At 49.5% G+C, this 18,709-nt stretch overlaps 1 protein-coding gene across 2 annotated transcripts; it reads right to left on the reverse strand.

Annotated features, from left to right (window-relative positions):
* Positions 1-1,706: 1,706 nt before the first annotated feature.
* On the reverse strand, positions 1,707-18,110 carry PRODH2 (proline dehydrogenase 2). Of its 2 annotated transcripts, XM_075537650.1 has the most exons (9): positions 17,937-18,110; positions 17,667-17,863; positions 17,438-17,579; positions 17,269-17,355; positions 7,039-7,119; positions 6,803-6,958; positions 6,561-6,727; positions 3,112-3,222; positions 1,707-1,731 (listed from the first exon to the last, which is right to left on the reverse strand). In XM_075537650.1, exons 1-9 carry the CDS (start codon positions 18,108-18,110, stop codon positions 1,707-1,709), a joined length of 1,140 nt encoding a protein of 379 aa, XP_075393765.1. The 2 variants fall into 2 exon arrangements, with proteins under 2 accessions (XP_075393765.1, XP_075393766.1); XM_075537651.1 differs by lacking the exon at positions 6,803-6,958.
* Between the last annotated feature and the right edge of the window lie 599 nt (positions 18,111-18,709).

The following is an 18,709-nucleotide window of genomic DNA, read 5'->3' on the forward strand; positions in this document are numbered from 1 at the left end:
AAAGGTCTCATGAGGGCAGAAGGAAATGGAAGATGGGACCTCTGGAGGCTAGACGAGAAGCAACAGAGAGCAAGCCTAGTCTGAGACGAGAAGTGGGCTTCTGGGCCAGATGTGGGGGAGCTGGCAGATTGAGGAAAGGGCGGGGAAGCCTACATAGCAGAAGGTCAGGGATCGAAGGGAATCTCCTTCTGAGATAGGGAATGTACTGGGCCCTCAGAGGTGGGCCTGGGAGCTTACGGAGAAGGTCTGAAGACTCCTGAGGTCAACGAACTGGGAGAGGTCCCAGAAAAAAAGATGGCTGAGGGTGGGGCTTGCTGGGAGGAGAGCGCTGAGATACTGAGTAGGGTCTGAGGGAGGCGGGAGGACTCAAGGTGGGGGTCTGCTGGCGGCAGGTGTGATCGATCACAGGATGCACCTGTCCATTGGAAGCAGCCCCGGCTGGGGAAGGGGATTTTCGAATTGTGTCTGTGGACTAGCTGGGCAATCTGCACAAGGAGCAGAGACTTTGATAAAGGGGTGGGGCCTGCAAGCTGCGGAGAGCCTTGCAGGTAGGAGTGGAAGTGCTGGAGAGAGGAGAGGGGAATCTCTGGACTGTGGGAGGAGTCTGGCAGGTTCCGAACAGCCGTCACCTTGTGACTTACCTGTGGGTTCCCAACAGGGGATCCCCATGTGACTGGCTCGGACTTGGCGGGCGATCAGGTGGGAATTCTGCACACGTGTCTTAAATCCTCCCTGACTCCTCAGTACCCCGGGGGCAGAGTCTGAAGCCTGCAGCCTGGCGTCTGAGATGACATCACTGCCCCCACCCAGCCTCATCTTTCCGCTACCCAATATGTCTCATGCGTCTGTTATTACACGTGCCCAGGCCTTTAGGCCTTCTCAGTCCTCACCTGGCTACTCATACAAACTCTAGGTCAAGGTAGCCCTCTGGGTCCATCTAACCCCAGGCTGGGTCAGGCACCTCCTCCGGCCACCTGACACCCATCACCCCTGAGCCTTCCCCTGATATTTCTGCTGGCGAGTCCCACGTCACAGCCCTGCATACTTGGGGGGGGGGGTGTCACTGCCTGAAGGTGGTTTGTCAGCCTCCAGGGAGCACCCCCCCAGGGACAGTGCTTGGCCATTATGTCCTTCACTGATATGTTTCCTCCCTTGGTGTCCCGGAGGCACCTCAGAACAAAATGCCTTGTAAGTGGGGGGGGGGGGTGTCTTCCCTTTATCCCCCACTGCGTGTGTGTGGCCTGGCTCCAGCCTCAGTGTCTGCTCGTCATCTATGAAATGGGTGCCCAGTGAAGTGAAGAATTTAGCTACAAATTGGATGGGGAGAGCAGATTCCAGCCCCTCCCGGTACGTGGTGCTTCAGAGGGAGGCAAAGGCTCCATTAGTCTTTGCTGGGTGCCCCCTCTGCATTGTCTGAGGAGCCCTCTTGCAGCAGAGCCCCTCACTCTGGGTGCAGGGGAGCCCTTCCCTGAGGAAATGGCTTCAGGAGTGGGCAGCAGCCTGGCTGGGAGTTCCAGATCTTTATTGACCACATGACCCCCACGGGTGCTGGTGGGGGTGCTCAGGCCCTGCGCAGCAGCCTGCGCCAGAGCTCTTGGCTGAGCAGCTTCTGTTCCCTCCGGGCACCCTCCAGCACGCTCCGGTTCTCCTGCGCCCTCCGGATCAGGTAGGGGATCACCTCCTCCAGGGAGCCATAGGGGATGGACTTATACACAGCATAGCCGGCCTGCCCTGCGGGGAGAGGGCGGACAGTGTGTGAAGAGGCTCCTTTAGGCCCCATCTGGGACAGATGTCCATTTCTGAGAACATGACCGACTAGGGGAGGTGGACACATTTCCCCACTTAAAAAAAAAAGAAGAAGAAGGACTGCACACACCCAAAGCCACATAACCCTAGATTAAACTTAAAAAAGAAATCTTCAAAATATGCCGGCGATGCCAAAGGAAAGGCTGTAGCCTTTGAGAAAGGGTTCCGAAGACGTACATTGTTCTCCGTCCCCTGACTCTGGGGATGGATGGCCTTGGCCTTGGACACAGAGAAAAGGCAAACCCCTGCCTCCCCCCCCCCCCAGACGCTGCAGACCTGGGCTAACCCCATCACAGATGGGCAACACGCATGCGCACCCCTGGGAGACCTCAAGAAGGCTCGGGTTGTGGATTTAAGGTGAGATGGTTGTGCGGTCCCGGCAGACCAGGAGAGCAGCAATGGGGCTACCTAAGCACACCGGAAGCCAGACACGGCGGCTGCGAACCAGCAGACAGCAGATGCCGAGACGCAGACAGCTCTGCAGACACCGGAGGAACAGACCTGCATGGCCGCATGTGGAGGCTGGCCAGCTGCAGGCTGTGCGGGAGCCTGGCCGGGCTCTGGTTGGGAATGGGAGGAGAGGTCTGTCTGGGAGCAGAGTGGGCCGTTTACATACCAAGTGCCAGGGAGACGTGGTCACACATGCCCAGAAGTTGTCCAAAACAGACAGGCCCGTCCAAAGGAATGTCCAGCTCCCACATGCTGCAACGCAAGGGAGAGCTCCTTTATCCAGCTGGGGGCTGGACGCAGGGCTGAAGGTCCGTCAGTAGCCTAGCCAATACGACTCCAGTTATCAAAACAACTACATACGTAGACACTCAGTGATGATAACCAATGCCCTGACCCCCCTCCACCCCCCCCCACCCCCGAGAGCTGTCTGGGAGACCCTGGCCCTTCCCTGGGACCATGGACAGCCTCAAAGTCAAAAATGCAAACTCCCTGCCATCGGGCCGATTCCGACTCACAGACAGAGCAGGCTCGCCCTGGGGGTTTCCGAAATGTCCGTTTGGTTGGGAGTAGAAAACCTCATCTTTCTCCCACAGAGCAGCTGTGGGTTTTGAACTGCTGACCTCGTGGCTAGCGGCCCAACAGCCAGGCTCTCTTCAACCAGAGGCCTACAGGATGCCGCTGCAATGCTCCCACCTCCATTACGCTTGGGTGTGGCAGGAGTTGTCTCCACAATCCCTCCTAACCCTAGTGGTTCCCACCGTCCCTTCCCTGTTCCAGGTCCACTCTCTGGCGTGGAAGAAAGGGAGGAGGGGGAGGCTTCCTATAGACCCTGCCTCTGCTTCCCCTGCCGCATACCGCTTGGTTGCCTGGCGAATGGATTCCTCATTGTGAGAAGCCACCATGAGATGGCACATGGGGCCACGGCGGGACACGTGGGTCAGCATCAGCTCCAGACAGCGGCTGTAGCTGCGGGGACACATGGGCATCAGCTGGGTACCTGGGCGGGGGGGCAGGACCCCAGGGAATCAGGGTCTGGTTCTTGGGAAGGTGGGTGTTTTAAGGGCAAGGTCTCCGCAGTTAGAAAGCATTTCCACGCCTCCTTCGCCTGCTGAGCAAGTGGCCTCTCCTCCTGGAGCCATTTTTCTCCTCTGTCACAAGGTGGCTTGACCTCTGACAGCACTGCTGCGAGGTCCACTGAAGCTGAACAGAGGGTCTCTCTTGTAGGCGAGGGTCTCTTTCTCTCTCTCGCTCTCTCTGACACACACACATGCACACACAATGACCCATGTCCAAGGCCATCCACTTGATCGCCCTGTTCACACAAAACATCATGACGGAGGAGCTGGCTATGGGAATATTTTGCACACAGAAAATGGTGAGATATTACGCAGCCATGAAAAAGGAACGGGGGCGCTCCGGACTGGATAGGGAAGAGGGAACAGACTGGAACATGCTTGCTTGAGGTCAGGTGCCACCCTGTGTACTTCCCGTCCCAGGCTGGCTCTTCTCCTTTGCCTCCCCCATCTGTTCTGTGCCCTGCTCTGCCCGCAGGACTTTCATCCTGCACCATCCAGATGGGCGAGCAGCACGCAGGAAGAGAGACTGCTTGTTCTCAGCCCGCTCTGCTCACCCTGCCCGTGTGCTGTGTGGAGCCAGGCCTTCTGTGTGCTGGCCCCTCTTCTTTCGCCACAGCACCGAAAACAACCCCTGCTATCGAGTCAGTCCCACCTCATAAGCAGCCCTCTAGCACAGAACAGAGCTGCCCCCTTTGGATTTCTGAGGCTGGGAGTCTGCACAAACAGGCCGCCTCATCCTTCTCCCGAGAGGCCGCTGGGGGGTTTGAACTGCTCACCTTGAGGTTAGCAGCCCAAGGCATAACCCACAATACCACCAGGGCTCTGTTCAGCTTCAGTGCAGGCGTCTCAACTGCTTCCTGCTCCTGCGTGCCTCTCCACCCTTGGCAGTTCCCTTAGCCTTGCCCACACTTCTTCAAGCATGGACAGTGGCACAATTCTGAAGTTACCAATAATTCATCGTTGTCTGTCGTGAAACTCCCTTCAGCTTAACCCCTGAGCATGGGATTCTGCTTCCTCTGGGACCCTGAATGGCAATGCATACACCGACGCATGCAATCCTCCTGTCGACTCCGCGAAGCAGGCGTTCTTGTTGTGCCCATTTCACAGCGGGAAGACTGGCACTGAGAGATGGGAAGTCTGGTGTCCCAAGGTCACACCGCTAGGAGCGCCTGGCTGGCATTTGAACCTAGCCCGTCTGGTGTCCCAGAGCGGATCATTGTCACAACAAGACTGCTCATTTTGGTGGCAGAGCAAGGGGCCATGTGAAGGCACGATGCCTTTTGTGCCAAATGAAAGGAAACAAAAGCCCATCATCTTTCTATTTGCTGGTCCGTTCAGATAAAGCCACTCTGGAAACACATGGAGGGGGGAGGGGAGGGGGTGGGCAAGGAGGCTGCATGATGAGACGGAGACATGGAAACAAGTAGTATGTGTCAGCACACGTATTTCCTGAGCAGTAACAGAGATGCTGGAACGCAGCGTCAGGATTGGAGGACGGCTTATAAAACATCTGCGGTATGCAGACGGCACAGCCTTGCTTGATGCCCGTGGAGAGCAATTGAAGCCCTTGCTGAGGAAGATCCAGGTGTGCAGCCTTCGGTGTGGGTTACAACTCAATGTAAAGAAGACCCCAGTCCTCACAACCGGGCCAATAACGGCATGATAAATGGAGCAAAGGTTGAAGTTGTCCTTGACTGTGTCTTCTTTGGCTCCATAGTCAATGCTCATGGAAGCAACAGTCAAGGGCCCCAAAGACACAGTGCGTTAGATAAATCTGCTGCCCGGGACCTCTTTAGCGTGCTGAGAAGTAAGGATGTTACTTTGAGAACTAAGGGTGTGCGTGACCCGAGCTATGGTATTTCCAATCGCTTCATATGCATGTGAAAGTTGGACACCGAATAAGAGAGACTGAAAAATGAATGCGTTTGAATTGATGCTGAAGAATATCGAAAGTGCCGTGGACTGCTGAAACGACAAACCGAACTGTCTTGGAAGAAGTCTGACCAAAGAGCTCTTTAGCGGCAAGGATGGCAAGACTTGATCTTACATAGTTTGGCATGTTGTCAGGAGAGACCAGTCCCTGGAGAAGGATGTCACGCTCAGTAAGAGGAGGGGCAGTGGACACGAGGAAGGCCCTGGAGGCGACGGATGGACACAGTGGCTGTGACATTGAGCTCATGCATGGGGACAATGGTGAGGATGGTGTCGGACCGGGCAGTGTTCTGTTTGGTGGTGCAGGAGGTTGGAACTGATCCTGGATCCACATTCTAGTGCGGGAGAAAGACAATGGGCAACGGACTACAGACAGCTTACAGAACAGCAGCTACTGAGACGTGCTAAGAAGAATGAATTCAGGAAGAGGACAGAGAGTGGAGGTGGGGGTGGTCTAGGTTTGGAGAGGGAGGGCAGAGAAAGCCCTCCTGCCCCACAGAAGGTGCCAGTAAGTGAAAACCTGAGGAGGTGAGACGCTGAGCACAGTCATGTCCTCAAGTTCAGGGAGCACAGGTAGCTGTTGGGGAGAAGCCCTTGACCGTGGGCGTAGGATGAGCCGAGGCCCTGGGGAGCACAGCGAGGCCGGTGTGGCCGACGTGGAGAGAAGCGGAGTGAGCAGGGGGGAGATGTGACAGGACTTGATTGGGGTTTACTGAAAGTGCACTCATCTTGACTCTCTGAGACAGATGAGAACTTCTCCCCAAGGTTTCTGAGGCTGCGTGTTTTTATGGCATGAGAAAGCCCCATCTTTCTTCCTCAGGAGAGTTGGACTGATGACCTTGCAGTTAGCAGCCCCACACATAACCCGCAATGCTCCACCCGGATCCTCCCACGGGGTCGCTACGAGGCATAAGGGACCCCCTTTCAGTTTGGCTGATGTGGTTTGACTTTGGGGGTTGAGACTCTAATGGGGACCAGGGAAGAGTTTTGAGTGTGGGGAAGAAGTGATTTAGTCCCAGTATTAGCAGGCCCCCTCTGGCCGCATGAGGAACAGGGTGGGGACAAAGGAGGGAGCAGGGAACCAAGGGGGAGCCTGCCATGCTGGTCTGGGTGGGAAGGGATGTGTCTTGGGCCACAAGGACGCACACAGGATGCAGAGCAGAGCAATGTCAACTCAGCACACCCTGAATCTTTGTGGGAGTTGGACCCTCATCTTTCTCCCAGATGGGTCTTACTATTGTTATATATGAGCTGTTATGATTATTTTTCCCAGAGCCTGGCCTGGCCCAGTCCTACCTCTGGCTGGTGGCCTCACAGTCAGGCTGCGTGGGGTCTTCAATCCTTTGAAGTTTGGCCTCCTTTCTCTCCTTGTCCAGGTAAGCGCCTCGTACCAGCTTCACTCCAAAGGCCAGGCCAGCCTTGTCTGCAGCCTCAGCGTCCTGCTGCAGTCTCTCATGTGTGTCCTGGGAGGGCCCCCGGCAGGTGTAGGCCAGCGCACTGGTTCCCCAGCCCAGGATCCCCTAGAGTCCACCACATACCTTCAGATAGGCTTGGTAAGTGTTCCAAACCCAGGCCCCCCCCTCCCGGGGGCTGTTCCAGCGCACGGCCAGGCCAGCCACCAGCAGAGAGAGTGCAGGGTTCAGTGAGGTGTACTCAGCGTCCACCAGGAGCCTCACGCGCTGAGTCCGGGCGTACTGAATAGGACAGCATCTGTAGTCAGGGGCCCGGGAGTAGTCAGGATGGGCAGGGGACCGTGCCCAGAAGAAGGTGCTACCTGGGCCACCTGGTGCAGGCGACTCAGAGAGGCCCGAAGGTGATGGTTCTGCTCAGCGTTGAAGCAGGAGACCTGGAGGTCCTAGGGCAGAGAGGGGAGGCAGGAGGAGCTCAGAGCTGGACCTCCAGGATCTAAATTCCCATCCCTACCACCAGGCAGGAGGAAACTATTTAGTAACTGTTAATCTGAAAGATATCTCCAAACCAAACCCACTGCCATCCAGGGGATTCTGACTCCTAGCCAACCTACAGGACAGGGTAGGCCTGCCCTGTGGGTTTCTGAGACTTGAAATCTTTGGAGCAGTAGGAAGCCTCCTCTTTCTCTCATGGAGTAGCTGGTGGTTTCGAACTACTGGCCTTGTGGTGAGCAGCCCCACATGCAACCTCCTATGCCTGGTAAGACATAGACACTATTTACTACAGTTTAACACAGTAGCTAAAAGCCCAGACTCTGGGTTCAAATCCTGGAGCCATCACTTACTGGGTGATCTTGAGTAAGTTATGTAACCTCTCTCAGCCTCAGTTTTCGCCTCTGTAAAATGGAGCCTGTTTCATAGGCAAAGTGAATCGCGGTGTGTGATAGACTTGCACGTGATAAGGCCAGGACAGCGCCAGAGCATAGTAAGCATTCGATACATGAAGTATGAAGTTGTCGTTGGAGCGAATAGATAAATCCGCAGACGATCGCATTTGTCACAACAACGGATGCTGTTTCGAGCCTCGTTTTCTAAGTGAGTAGCTAGAAGCCTGAAGGGGTGATGTAACTTGGAGTGAATATATTGAAAACGTTTAGGACAGCAGCTAGAGCTAGCAAGTGACACGGCTGTTCCCTTGTGTTAGTCATGTAGGGCCCCCATGTCCTCATCAAATGCCTCCCTCATCGTGGCCTACGAGGCTCCACCTGTTCTGGCTCCTCATGATTCCTCTGCCATCACCTCTTCCTCCAACTTCCCACCGCCCTCCCCTTACAGCATCCTTCGACAAACAAAAGGAGTGCATCTCAAAAAAGTTATCATGAGCAATCAAACCAACAGCACCACAAAAAACATATGACAAAGTGATGGCAATAAAACCATACCAAACGGTACAAAATCAAAACCAACGTTGAATGTAAATTGAAATACCGAGTTAATAGACAGAGACTAGCAGAATGGCTAAGAACACACAAGCCTTTACGATTCTGCATACAAGAAACACACCTTAGACATTAAGACAAACATTGACTGAAAATCAAACGATGAAAACATATATCAAGCTAACAGCAGTCAAAAGATAACAGGAGTAGCGATATTAATCTCTGATGAAATAGACATTAAAATAAGTGCCACAATGAGAGACAAAGGCCAGTATGTAATCATGAAATATTGGATTGAACAAGAAATTATAACCATAATTAATATCAATGCACTAAATGAGCGATCTTCAAAACACATTAATCAAGTTCTTATAGAAATTAAGAGATGAGACCACACTAGGATAATACTAGGAGATATCAACACATCATTTGCAAGCAAATATGAACTAGGAAGGAAATCAACAAAAATACAGAAGAAATAAACAACACAATTATTCTACTTGATCTCTTAGACATATACAGACAACTTTACCCAGCAAAAATACATTATATATCATTTTCTCTAGTGCCGATGGAATGTACTCAGAAAAGATAGTATTTTTAGCCCATAAAGCAAGTATCAATAGAAGAAAAAACACCCAGAAAACAAACAAAAAAGCTAATTTTTTTCCAGATCGCAAAGCTTTAAAATTAGAAATCAACTATCGGACAACCAGCCCCCCAAAAGTCAATGACATGGAAATGGAACAATAGCTAAAAGCCACTGGGTAATTGAAGAGATAACACAATAAAACATTTCCTTAAAATAAATGAGAGTGAAAAGACAGCATACTAAAACTTACAAAGATAGTACTCAGAGGGCAGTTTATAGCAATAAGTGCACGTATTAAAGAGGGAGAAAGAATTAAAATAAACAAATCAGCCACAACCATTGGAACAAGACTAGCAAAACAAGCCCTCAGATGCTAGAAGAAAAGAAGTGTCTATATACTCGAGGATCAGCCAGCCCAAATATGAGCCAAGGCACCTAATTTGACCACAAAAAACTGGGAAAACTTACTGACACGAGTATAAGCCTAGGGTGGGAAATGGAGCAGCTACCGGTAAATTTCAAAATAAAGATGGATACCAATAAGATTACATTACTTGAGGCATCAGTAGGCTAAATGTTTTTCATATTTATTTCAAAGAACAACAGTAATATGTTATATGTAAGTGTATATGTAACTGTATGTTATGTGTAATAGTTATGTGTAAGTGTATGTTATATGTAGTAGCTATATGTAAGTGTATGTGTAAGTTATATGTAAACGTATGTTATGTGTAATAGTTATATGTAAGTGGAAAAGCGGGTCAACAAAACAATATGGGATCAACAATAACTGAAAGTACAAAAACCTTATCTCAATCAGCAACCAAGCTAAAACACAAGAGTTAAAATCCTTCAAAGCTGGGTTCCTCCTCATCACCTGTGTGTCCAAGCAGAGCTTCAGCTTCAGCTGGTGTGAGGTTGTCAGCATAGACATTGTCGTCCTCACGGAGTTCTCAGTCTCACCATCACTGCTCTCGTTCTCATACCAAGCGCTGTCCTCACTGCCATCCATAGTGTTACTGGTGCCACCTTCACCGTGTCCCCCGGCATCTCTTCCCAGGTGCCACGAGCCCACTCTGCTATCAATCCTATGTTGGGCTTCCTCAGATTTCCAACTTTTGTCAGTCGGGCTTGACCAGCTGACATCCATTCATGCCACATCTCACATACACGGACATTGAAAGGCTTATTTAAACACACATCTAGGGGCTGCAATACAGGTGTAAGCCCACCTGGAATAACAGCCAGATTAACCTGAGAAGACTTTGCTAATTTTTTTATGTCATCAGATGTGTGTGCTCTGAACGTATCCCAAACTAGCAATGGTGGTTTTTTTCTTTAAGGCTGCACCTGGTCGTCCGTTCCAACTTTCTTCCAGCCATTATTTTGTTCCATTTTCATCCATCCAGTCTTTAATATGAACCCGCACTGTAATTTGTTGTGGGAATTTGACCTTTTTAGGCAAGGTCTTTCTTTTAAAATTAATGATAGGTCACAACTTAGTTCCATTAGCCAAATATGACAGAATGGCTGTGAAATGGGTTTTTTCACTTCCTGTGCTAGTTTTGTCTCCCAAACTTCCCAAAATTCTGTTGCTTGGAAGATCAAAGGTCATAGGTGTTTCATCCATATGCCCAATATCTCCCAGGTCATAGTTATGGATCCTTCTTTGTTTTATGATCAATGGATGGAATGATATCACTTTTTCACCAAGGTCTTTTGGTAACTTCTGTGAAATCTTTGTTCTTTGCGGCAAACACGGGGCAAACCTATTCATGAAGCGGGTACACCGTCCTGCTGATGCAATAAAATTTTCAATGCCTAGTGCTGTTAACTTGTCATCTTTAGCCATTTGAAGGGCACGTAAGTGAATTCCCATGTGTGTTACGCAGTAACCATTTTGACAACACTCCATAACCCATTTATGCAACCAGTCTCTAGAGCCCCACATGAAGTCGTTAAACCACACGGTGCTTTTTTTGCCTTGGGAATCTTTTCCAAGCCAGCTTTCATTTTTCCACCACTCCCTCACTTGTTTTTCCTCAACACAAAATTCTCTACTTGCAATACTGTTATTGCTTCCTTCTGCTCTTGACACAACCTTAAATTGAAACCAGCTTCGTATGACCTGCGTTTTTGTTTTGGTCCAGGACTAGAAGTATTGGGATCCATTTCTAACAGGATAAAAAAAATAACTGAAAAAGAATGCCCTACCATAGCGATTGAATTCTCAAAATATACTGTAAGTCCTACTCCAAAAATAAGCCTTAGTTATAGTTATTAAAAGAGGTCAATTCACCATAAAAACGGTGGTGTCCAGGCAACTATACATATAAACAAGTAAAATCAATGGGCAATAGAATGCAGCAAGACAGATGGACTTCACCACGGAAAACAGATACCCTGAAAAGACACCACCAGACCCCAAACAAGCTGGCTCACCAAGGGATCTGACAGAAATTCGGGTGTGGAGAGTTTGGTATGACAATACTCCAGAATGTGATGACATGACAGTTTGCATAGAGCGGCCTGTCTTAGGGCTCAGACTGTACACGCTGCGTTGTGGACGCACTGTGTTAGTGCATGCACGGCATTACTGCATTTGCAGCGGTACCGTGTATGGATGGCGAGCGCTAACACCACACGCAGCAACACAGCGCGTAGACAGTGCAGCATGTATATCATGAGCCCTAACCCAGGCTGCTCTACGCAAGCATAGTCAACACTGGGTCCAGATAGAGGTTAATAAGAAAATTAAAAATAAAATAGAGCAGACTAAGTACTGTAAATAAACATACTGGATATCCAAGACCAGAGATATACCGGTACTTGTATTCCGCAATGCTTGGGCGGAGCAAAGGGGCGTGACCAAGCACGGGTCAGACAGTAAAGGCTCTGACATTGGTCACAGCCTTGGAGAAGAGCGGCCGTATCCGGCATTCATCTGACGAGGATGCTGTGTGCCCCAGGGACCAGCACACAGAAGCGGGCAGGTTCTTGCCCAGTACGGGGCGGACAACACAGAGGCTGCCCGCGTGCAGGAGAGAATAAGAGCGGTGATATCAGCAGTCATCAGACCACCCACAGAGGCTGTAGGCACCCGCAGATGAGCGGGAGAGACCGGAGAACACCCACACTGCACCGGAGAACAGGTAAGTGGGACCCTCACTCAAGTATAAGCCGAGGGAGCTTTTTTTCAGCTTTAAAAATGTGCTGAAAAAACTTGGATTATACACAAGTATATAGGTAATAAAAATTAGAGCAGAAATAAATCGATTCAAAAATGAAAGAACTGTAAAAAAATAAACAAGGCAAGAAGTTGACTCTTCAAATGGATGAACAATATTGATAAACCACCGGCAAACTTAACAAAGGAAACAAGAAGAAAAATCAAACGTTACGAATAAGAAATGAAATAAGAACCGACTGAGATAAAAGAAAATAATCACCCAGTATTAGAAAAATTATATTCCAACAAATTTGAAAATCTAGAAGAAATGAATGGATAAATTTTCAGAAATGCATCACTTACCTAAATTAATACAGTGTAGAATTCTACTAAGCATTCAGAGAAGAGTTAACACCAATCCTACATGAACTATTTCACATATAGAAAAGGGTAATATACTACCAAACTCATTTTATGTAAAAACTATACCTAAGTCAGGCAAAGACATCACCAGAATTGAAAATAATAGACCAATTTTCCTGGTGAATACAGACGTTAAAATTCCCAGCAAATTTCTAGCATCAAACAAAGCAGCAACAACAAAAAAATCAAGTGGGATTCATACCACGTATGCAAGTACGGTTTGATTCTAGAAAACATCTATATAATCCATCACATAAACCAAAAAAGGAGAGTAATCATGTGATTATATCAAATGATGAAAAAAAAAGTCAACATCCATTCTTTTTTTTTTTTACAACATCCATTCTTGAGTTAAAAAAGCAAACTCAATAAAACAGGAACAGAAGGGAAATTCCGCAGCATCATAAAGGTCACATATATGAGATCAATGGCTAGCATTTCACTTAATGGAGAGAAATTGGAAGCGCTTCCCCATTTGAACGGGAACTAGTTAGCATCGCCTTTTATCACCATTCTTATTTAATATAGTCCTGGAAGTCTTAGCCAGAGCTATAAGGTATCAAGAAGATATTAAAGACATCCACATTGGCACAGAAGAAACAAAACTCTTTAATTGCAGATGATACAATCCTATTTATAGAAAACTTCAAAGAATCAATTTAAAACTTGCTGGAACTCATTGAAAAATTTGGCAATGTAACAGGTTATAAGATCAACATACAGAAATTAGTTGGATTCTTGTATATTAAAGAAGATGACACAGCAAAGGAAATTAAAAGAGCAATACCATTTGCAAAACTACCCAAAAGATAAAATATCTAGGACTAAATGTTATCAGGGAAACAAAAGACATATACAAAGAAAATTACAAGACACTTCTACAAGAAAACAAAAGCGATGTACACAAATGGAATGTCCCATACTCCTAGATAAGAAGACTATGTATAGTGAAAATTTCAATGTTACCAAAAGCTCTTTATAAATTCAGTGTAATTCAGATCCAAATTCCTGCACAATTCTTCAAAGAAATGGAAAAACTAATCACCAACTTTATATGGAAAGGAAAGAAATTCAGGAAAAACAAAAACCATTTAAACACCCCCCAAAAAAACCCCCAAAACACAAAGTAAGAGGCTTTTCACTCCCAGATTTAAAAATCTATTATATAGATGTGGTTATCAAAACATCTAGGTATTTGTATAACAATAGACATGTAGACCAATGGATAAGAACTGAGAACCCAGAAATACAACCCAGCACCTACAGTTTTGATGAAGGACTACAACACATTAAATAACATTGCATAAGGAAGAGAGAGACTTTTCAATAATTAGTGCTGGAAAAATTGGACCTCCACCTACAAAATAATGAAACAAAATAAACTTTTTGATGTGGGAATAACAAATTCTCCCCGACTCACGGTCTTCAAAGGGTCACTGCGAGTTGCTGGTAGCTCAAGCGAGACCAGCTAGGTTTGAATAACTTGGGAAGTTAATGAAGTTAATGAAAGACAAACACTTTGTTGATTATCATTGCACAATAATGAAAAAAAGTGGGAAAGAGAAACCGATAGGCCTTTAATATCTCCCACAGAGTTGAGATGAGTGACACGGCCCTGGGGCAGTTGACCTGGATATGGCAAACCTCCTTGTCTTTGAGGGTAGCGATCTTTAGGTTAGCTGAGAGGCCCCTGTCCAGCCTGCTAACTTTTCTCCCCAAATTACCTCTCCCTCCCCTGACTTGGGGCATAGTCTTGGGACATTCGCAGTTGGTAGCACTCCCTGCATATGAAGTTAAGTCAAAACGGCATTGCTACAAAATCATCGAAACCCTTCTTAAACCAAAAATATCAAACTGTGAAGCTCTTGTTTCAAGTGTGCATCTCGATTTACGCCCACCTGAAGGTGGTGTTTCCATATCGCTAGCCCGTCTTTTAAGACTTGAAAAAAAAAAAGAGTTCTCTTTGATTAACGCCACGTCCAACATCAGCTTGGACATCCTTGGAGGTGCAAGTCATGTTCCTTTGACATGTTCTCTGATAGTTCAGGACAAAAGAAGCCTGAAAGGGCAAGAGCAAGGCTGTCAGGTGGGTCGGGTAAGGATTCCCAAGGAAATTCTGCCCTAGAAGGAAAACAGAAGCATTATCCTGATGGAAAATAGTCCCTCGGGACACCTTTCCTCACCAGTGCAGTGTTCAGTGTTCTTAACGCTTCATCATGAGAAGACCTGTGTGTCTCTGTCGACCAAGATGACTTCTTTGGATCTCCCCAAAGTGGACCCCAGAACCTTCTGAGTGGATCTCTCTGCCTTGAACTTAACTGACCCAACCGAGCCCATTGGCAGACGCTGTTTTGATGGAACCTTTTTGTTAAAAGGCACTCGATCGAGACCCAGTCAAGTGCGTGCCTGAGAGCCTTTGTCTGCAGCCATCCACTGATGGCGGAGACGTATTTTAACCCATTTGGTTTGGAATAGACCCGTGCGGACATGACCCGGAAGCCTGGAAGCCGTACCCTTCATTTGTCCTTGGACAAGGTCCACTCTCGGAGATAGCGTGACTGCTTCAGGCACCAAGTATCAACTCGCTTAATCTGCGCCATCCCCCGAGGTAGGAGCGATATTAGCACGTCCATCGTTCCCATGGGAAAACAGAGACTCAGTGGGATGAAGTCACACAGCCAACCACGGACAGACCTGGGATTTGAACCTCAGCCGGTTGGTTTCAAACTGTGGGTTCGTAAACCTCACTCTCCCCACACCCACTCAAGGGCAGGGAGCAAATCTTTCCCTCTAACATAACTTGGCACAAGACCTAGCAGATGGTATCTAATCAGTCTATCGTCCACTGTTACCTAACTTTTTATAAGACCGCTGGTTTCATTTGTGTATTCATTCACAGGAGCCGAGGTATGATAATGACCAGGGGAGCCATTAATTGTGCTGTGGAATCGGTGGATGTGAGCAGTGGGACTCTGGTCTGAGGTCGGGCCATGGGAGGCTGTCTGACATGGAAGCAAGCAAGACGGGCAGACCTCGGGAGATCCTGAGGCCGGTGAAGCTCCTGGGGGGAGGTGGCCAGGAGGCTTGGGTTCTGAAGCTTAAAGGAAAGACTGAAAGATGGACAGCAGTAGGACAGAGTTGGAAACTGAGGCACAGGGTAGACCAAACGATCCCTGCGAGGGGAATAAGGAGGCAAAGGAAAGGCCAGGCCCAACCCCGGGGAGCCTCCATGTTTACGAGCCAGGCAGGGAAAAACCTAAGAAAGATTAAGGAGGAGCCTACTAGACTCGGGAAGGAAAACTAGATGGGTTGTCGGCGGGGGATGCCATAGGCAACAAGTGACACAAGGAGGGGGGCCCCTTGCACATGCCAGCCTCTGCCAGCAGCGTTCTCCACACATCCGCCTTACCCCTGTGAGCCACCTGCTGCCAAGTGGCGATTACGCTTTCACATGACCGAACAAAAGCTCAATGGGATGTAAAACTCACTAGCACTCCGTGAGCCTCAGCCACCTGCAGGTCCTGACCTGTTTGTTAAAGATAATGAGTGAAGCAACAAAATCAAGATTCAGGTAGAACCATCAGCATATCCCTCTGCAGCCATTGTTTGCGGGGGTGGGGTGGAGACTCAGAGGTCCCCTGGTGTCCATCTCCAGGAAGGTCAAAGCGTGCAGTTAGAAGAGGTGCAGCCACTAGAAGGGATGGACTGGCCATGTCCACCAGGAAGGGCGGGTGGGTCATAACAGCAGGACGCTCCGTGAAAAGTACAAGAATTAAGAAGACCGGAGAAGAGTCCATGCATCTGAATTACTGTGCTGGCCAAGGATGCGGAAGGTGCCAGGGACTGCCAAAGGAACCAGCCGGCTTGGAAGAAGTACAGCCAGCATGCTCCTTAGAGCCAAGGACGGTGAGACTGTCTCGTGGACATTGGACATGTTGTCAGAAAAGACCAGACCCTGGAGAAGGAGAAGGTGAAGTATAAGGGCAGTGAAAATGAAGAAGGCCTTCAACTTGATGGACTGATCCAGCATGGCTGCATCAATGGACCCAACCATAAGAGCAATAGTGAGGATGATGAGGGACCGAGCGGTGTTCCGTTCTGTTGCACAGGGGGTCGCTCCGAGCTGGATCCCCCTCACCAGCACCTCACAACAACAACAGACAGGCGAGAAGAGGCACAGGGAACTTGGTGTGGTCCTGGAAATGTTCGCTTAGGTGTCAAAACAAACTCTCGACAACCATGAGCTCTGATGAATGGTCCCCCAGGTACCGTGATGGATGATGTCGACGTGGGCCTCTTACTCTGAAAGGCTCCAGATAATTAGATGGGCTGATGGATGGACCGAGGACAGATGGAGAGACAGCTAGGATTACAACCAAAGAGCATGAACCCCTGACGTGAGCATCTGGATGACAAGTGTTATACGGGTGGTCCCCTCGATAGGCTTTCCATTTTCCTGTATTTTTTGACTCTTAAAAAATAAAGGTTTGGAATATCGATGCCCCACCAGCAGTATACACTTGCCCCCCCAATTATTATAATAATTAAAAGATACACATTATATAGGATGGAGTGGTTGCCCAAATTTGGGTGGGAGTTAGAAATGGGATAAGGGATGAAGGAACGCTGAGTTAAGGATGAAACAAACCCCATTGTTCTCACCAGACTCACGTGGAGCTGGCGGACACCAGGCTGTCTGCATGGAGAGAGCCAATGGTCCAATCTCCCCTGAGTACTCTCATCACCAACCCCCCCCCCACCCCCTAGAATTCCCAGAGGACCCATATTCCGCTCAGGGACCTCCAGGTCCTTGCCCTGCAACACGGTCACATTAATCCAGATTGTTCTGAGGCTAGGAAGTAGCAATCCTTAGATATTTTTGAACATCTTACCTGCAGGTCCAGGATCTCTGCTCCCCCCACACTCCCCATCAACCACACAATCATAATCTCATCCAGCCTGATGTCCCTACCTGCCCAGAGTCCATGCCTTCTGCCAGCCTCTCGGGGCTCAGCTCCAATGAGGCCCTCGGATCCCTGACCAACGAGGTTAGTGCTTTCTAAAATGGGATAAGAGGTGGATTAGGTGGGGGAGCCTGGTAGGCAGCCACCCCACCCTCCACCATCCTGTCCCTGCCTTACACAGAGCCAGGTGCTGGTCAGCGCCGTTATCTTCAGCTGCATGAGGACATCGTGGCCAGCAGAGCCAGGGGTCTCCAGAAGGCCTCGTGACAGGTCCACACAGCGAAGCATGGCATGGAGGTTCCCATCATACCAGGCCTCACTGGCCACCAGCAGGTGTCAGGGCCTGAGTCTGCTCATCCCCTTCCTGCCATCCCCACAGCTTCCCCGGGTCCTGGCCCCTACTTACCCAGTCTTGGCCGCTGAGTCTGGCTCTTCTTCGGTAGGCACCGCCAGCAGGGGCCGGAGGCACAGGCGCCGCAGCTGCTGGACACAGCCTTCCACCTCTTCTGCAGTCTCGCCGGCCACAAACTGCCCATAGATGGACCCTCTGAGGAAGGCTCTGGAGAGCCAGGAGCCCAGGAGCCTCCGAGACCAGACCTGGAGCTGAGATGGCAGGGAACAAGAGCTCAGAGCAGGGGCTTGGACTCTCCAGCCCATTCCTGGGGCCTCTGCTCACCATCAGCCCGTGGGTGACCAGCGGAGGCCAGGCACAGAGCCGCAGCACCAGCAGGGCCCTCAGCAGCTCCCCAGTGCGTTTGAGGTTGAAAGCCCCACCATCGAAGTTCAAGGGCTGCCAGCCCCCAGCCGAGGGACCAGCCCGGGCACAAAGCCCTCGACAGGTCCGGAACATCCCGAACCCCTTGTCGCTTCCACACCAGGAGAAGGGGCTCTGGGGCAGTGGGGGTGGGTGGGAGGTGTCACTGACTCTTGTTTGGCTCGGGGGCAGTGACTGATTAACTGGACAGTGGACAGGGAAAGGTGAAACTTTAGGGTCACGGTTAATTATCGTTGGGAGAAGGGAGTTAATTATTAGCCGGTGAGGACAGAGTGCAGAGCAGCTGGGACAGAGAAGGAAACCCCAGTGAGAGTTCCCTAACAACCTTCAAGTAGCGGCTTACATGGCTCTGGTGCCCGCTGGGGGCCCGGGATGCTGAGCGAGTATGCAGTCTGGAGCAGGGCTGTCTGGGCGCAGGACAGTCTGCGTTTGCGATCTTGAATTAGCTGCTGAAACTCTCTGTGTTGCAGCTGGTTTATCCATGGTGTCGTTGAATATCTTTGAAAAGATGTTCTATGGAGCCAGTAGCCCGGTGGTTCAGGCGAGAGACCTTACAAGCGGACACCGGGACGCATGTCTGAAAGAATGTCCTCAGCATCACATAGGAGAGCCACCCAAGTCTCCACCAGCAGAGGAATGCTGGCATGGTCAGCCACCTCATGCAACGCCGTGAA

This window comes from Tenrec ecaudatus, chromosome 18, assembly GCF_050624435.1.
Source record: "Tenrec ecaudatus isolate mTenEca1 chromosome 18, mTenEca1.hap1, whole genome shotgun sequence".
Lineage (NCBI taxonomy): Eukaryota > Metazoa > Chordata > Mammalia > Afrosoricida > Tenrecidae > Tenrec > Tenrec ecaudatus.

What these genes read in the sequence shown, in the direction of transcription:
- PRODH2 (XM_075537650.1), bottom strand. Translation starts at nt 18,110, where the DNA reads ATGTTCCGGACCTGTCGAGGGCTTTGTGCCCGGGCTGGTCCCTCGGCT. An exon ending in TGGTCACCCACGGGCTGATG is followed by an intron (nt 17,864 to 17,936) that starts GTGAGCAGAGGC and finishes CTGCCATCTCAG; the next exon opens with CTCCAGGTCTGGTCTCGGAG. An exon ending in CTTACCAAGCCTATCTGAAG is followed by an intron (nt 6,728 to 6,802) that starts GTATGTGGTGGA and finishes GGGCCCTCCCAG; the next exon opens with GACACACATGAGAGACTGCA.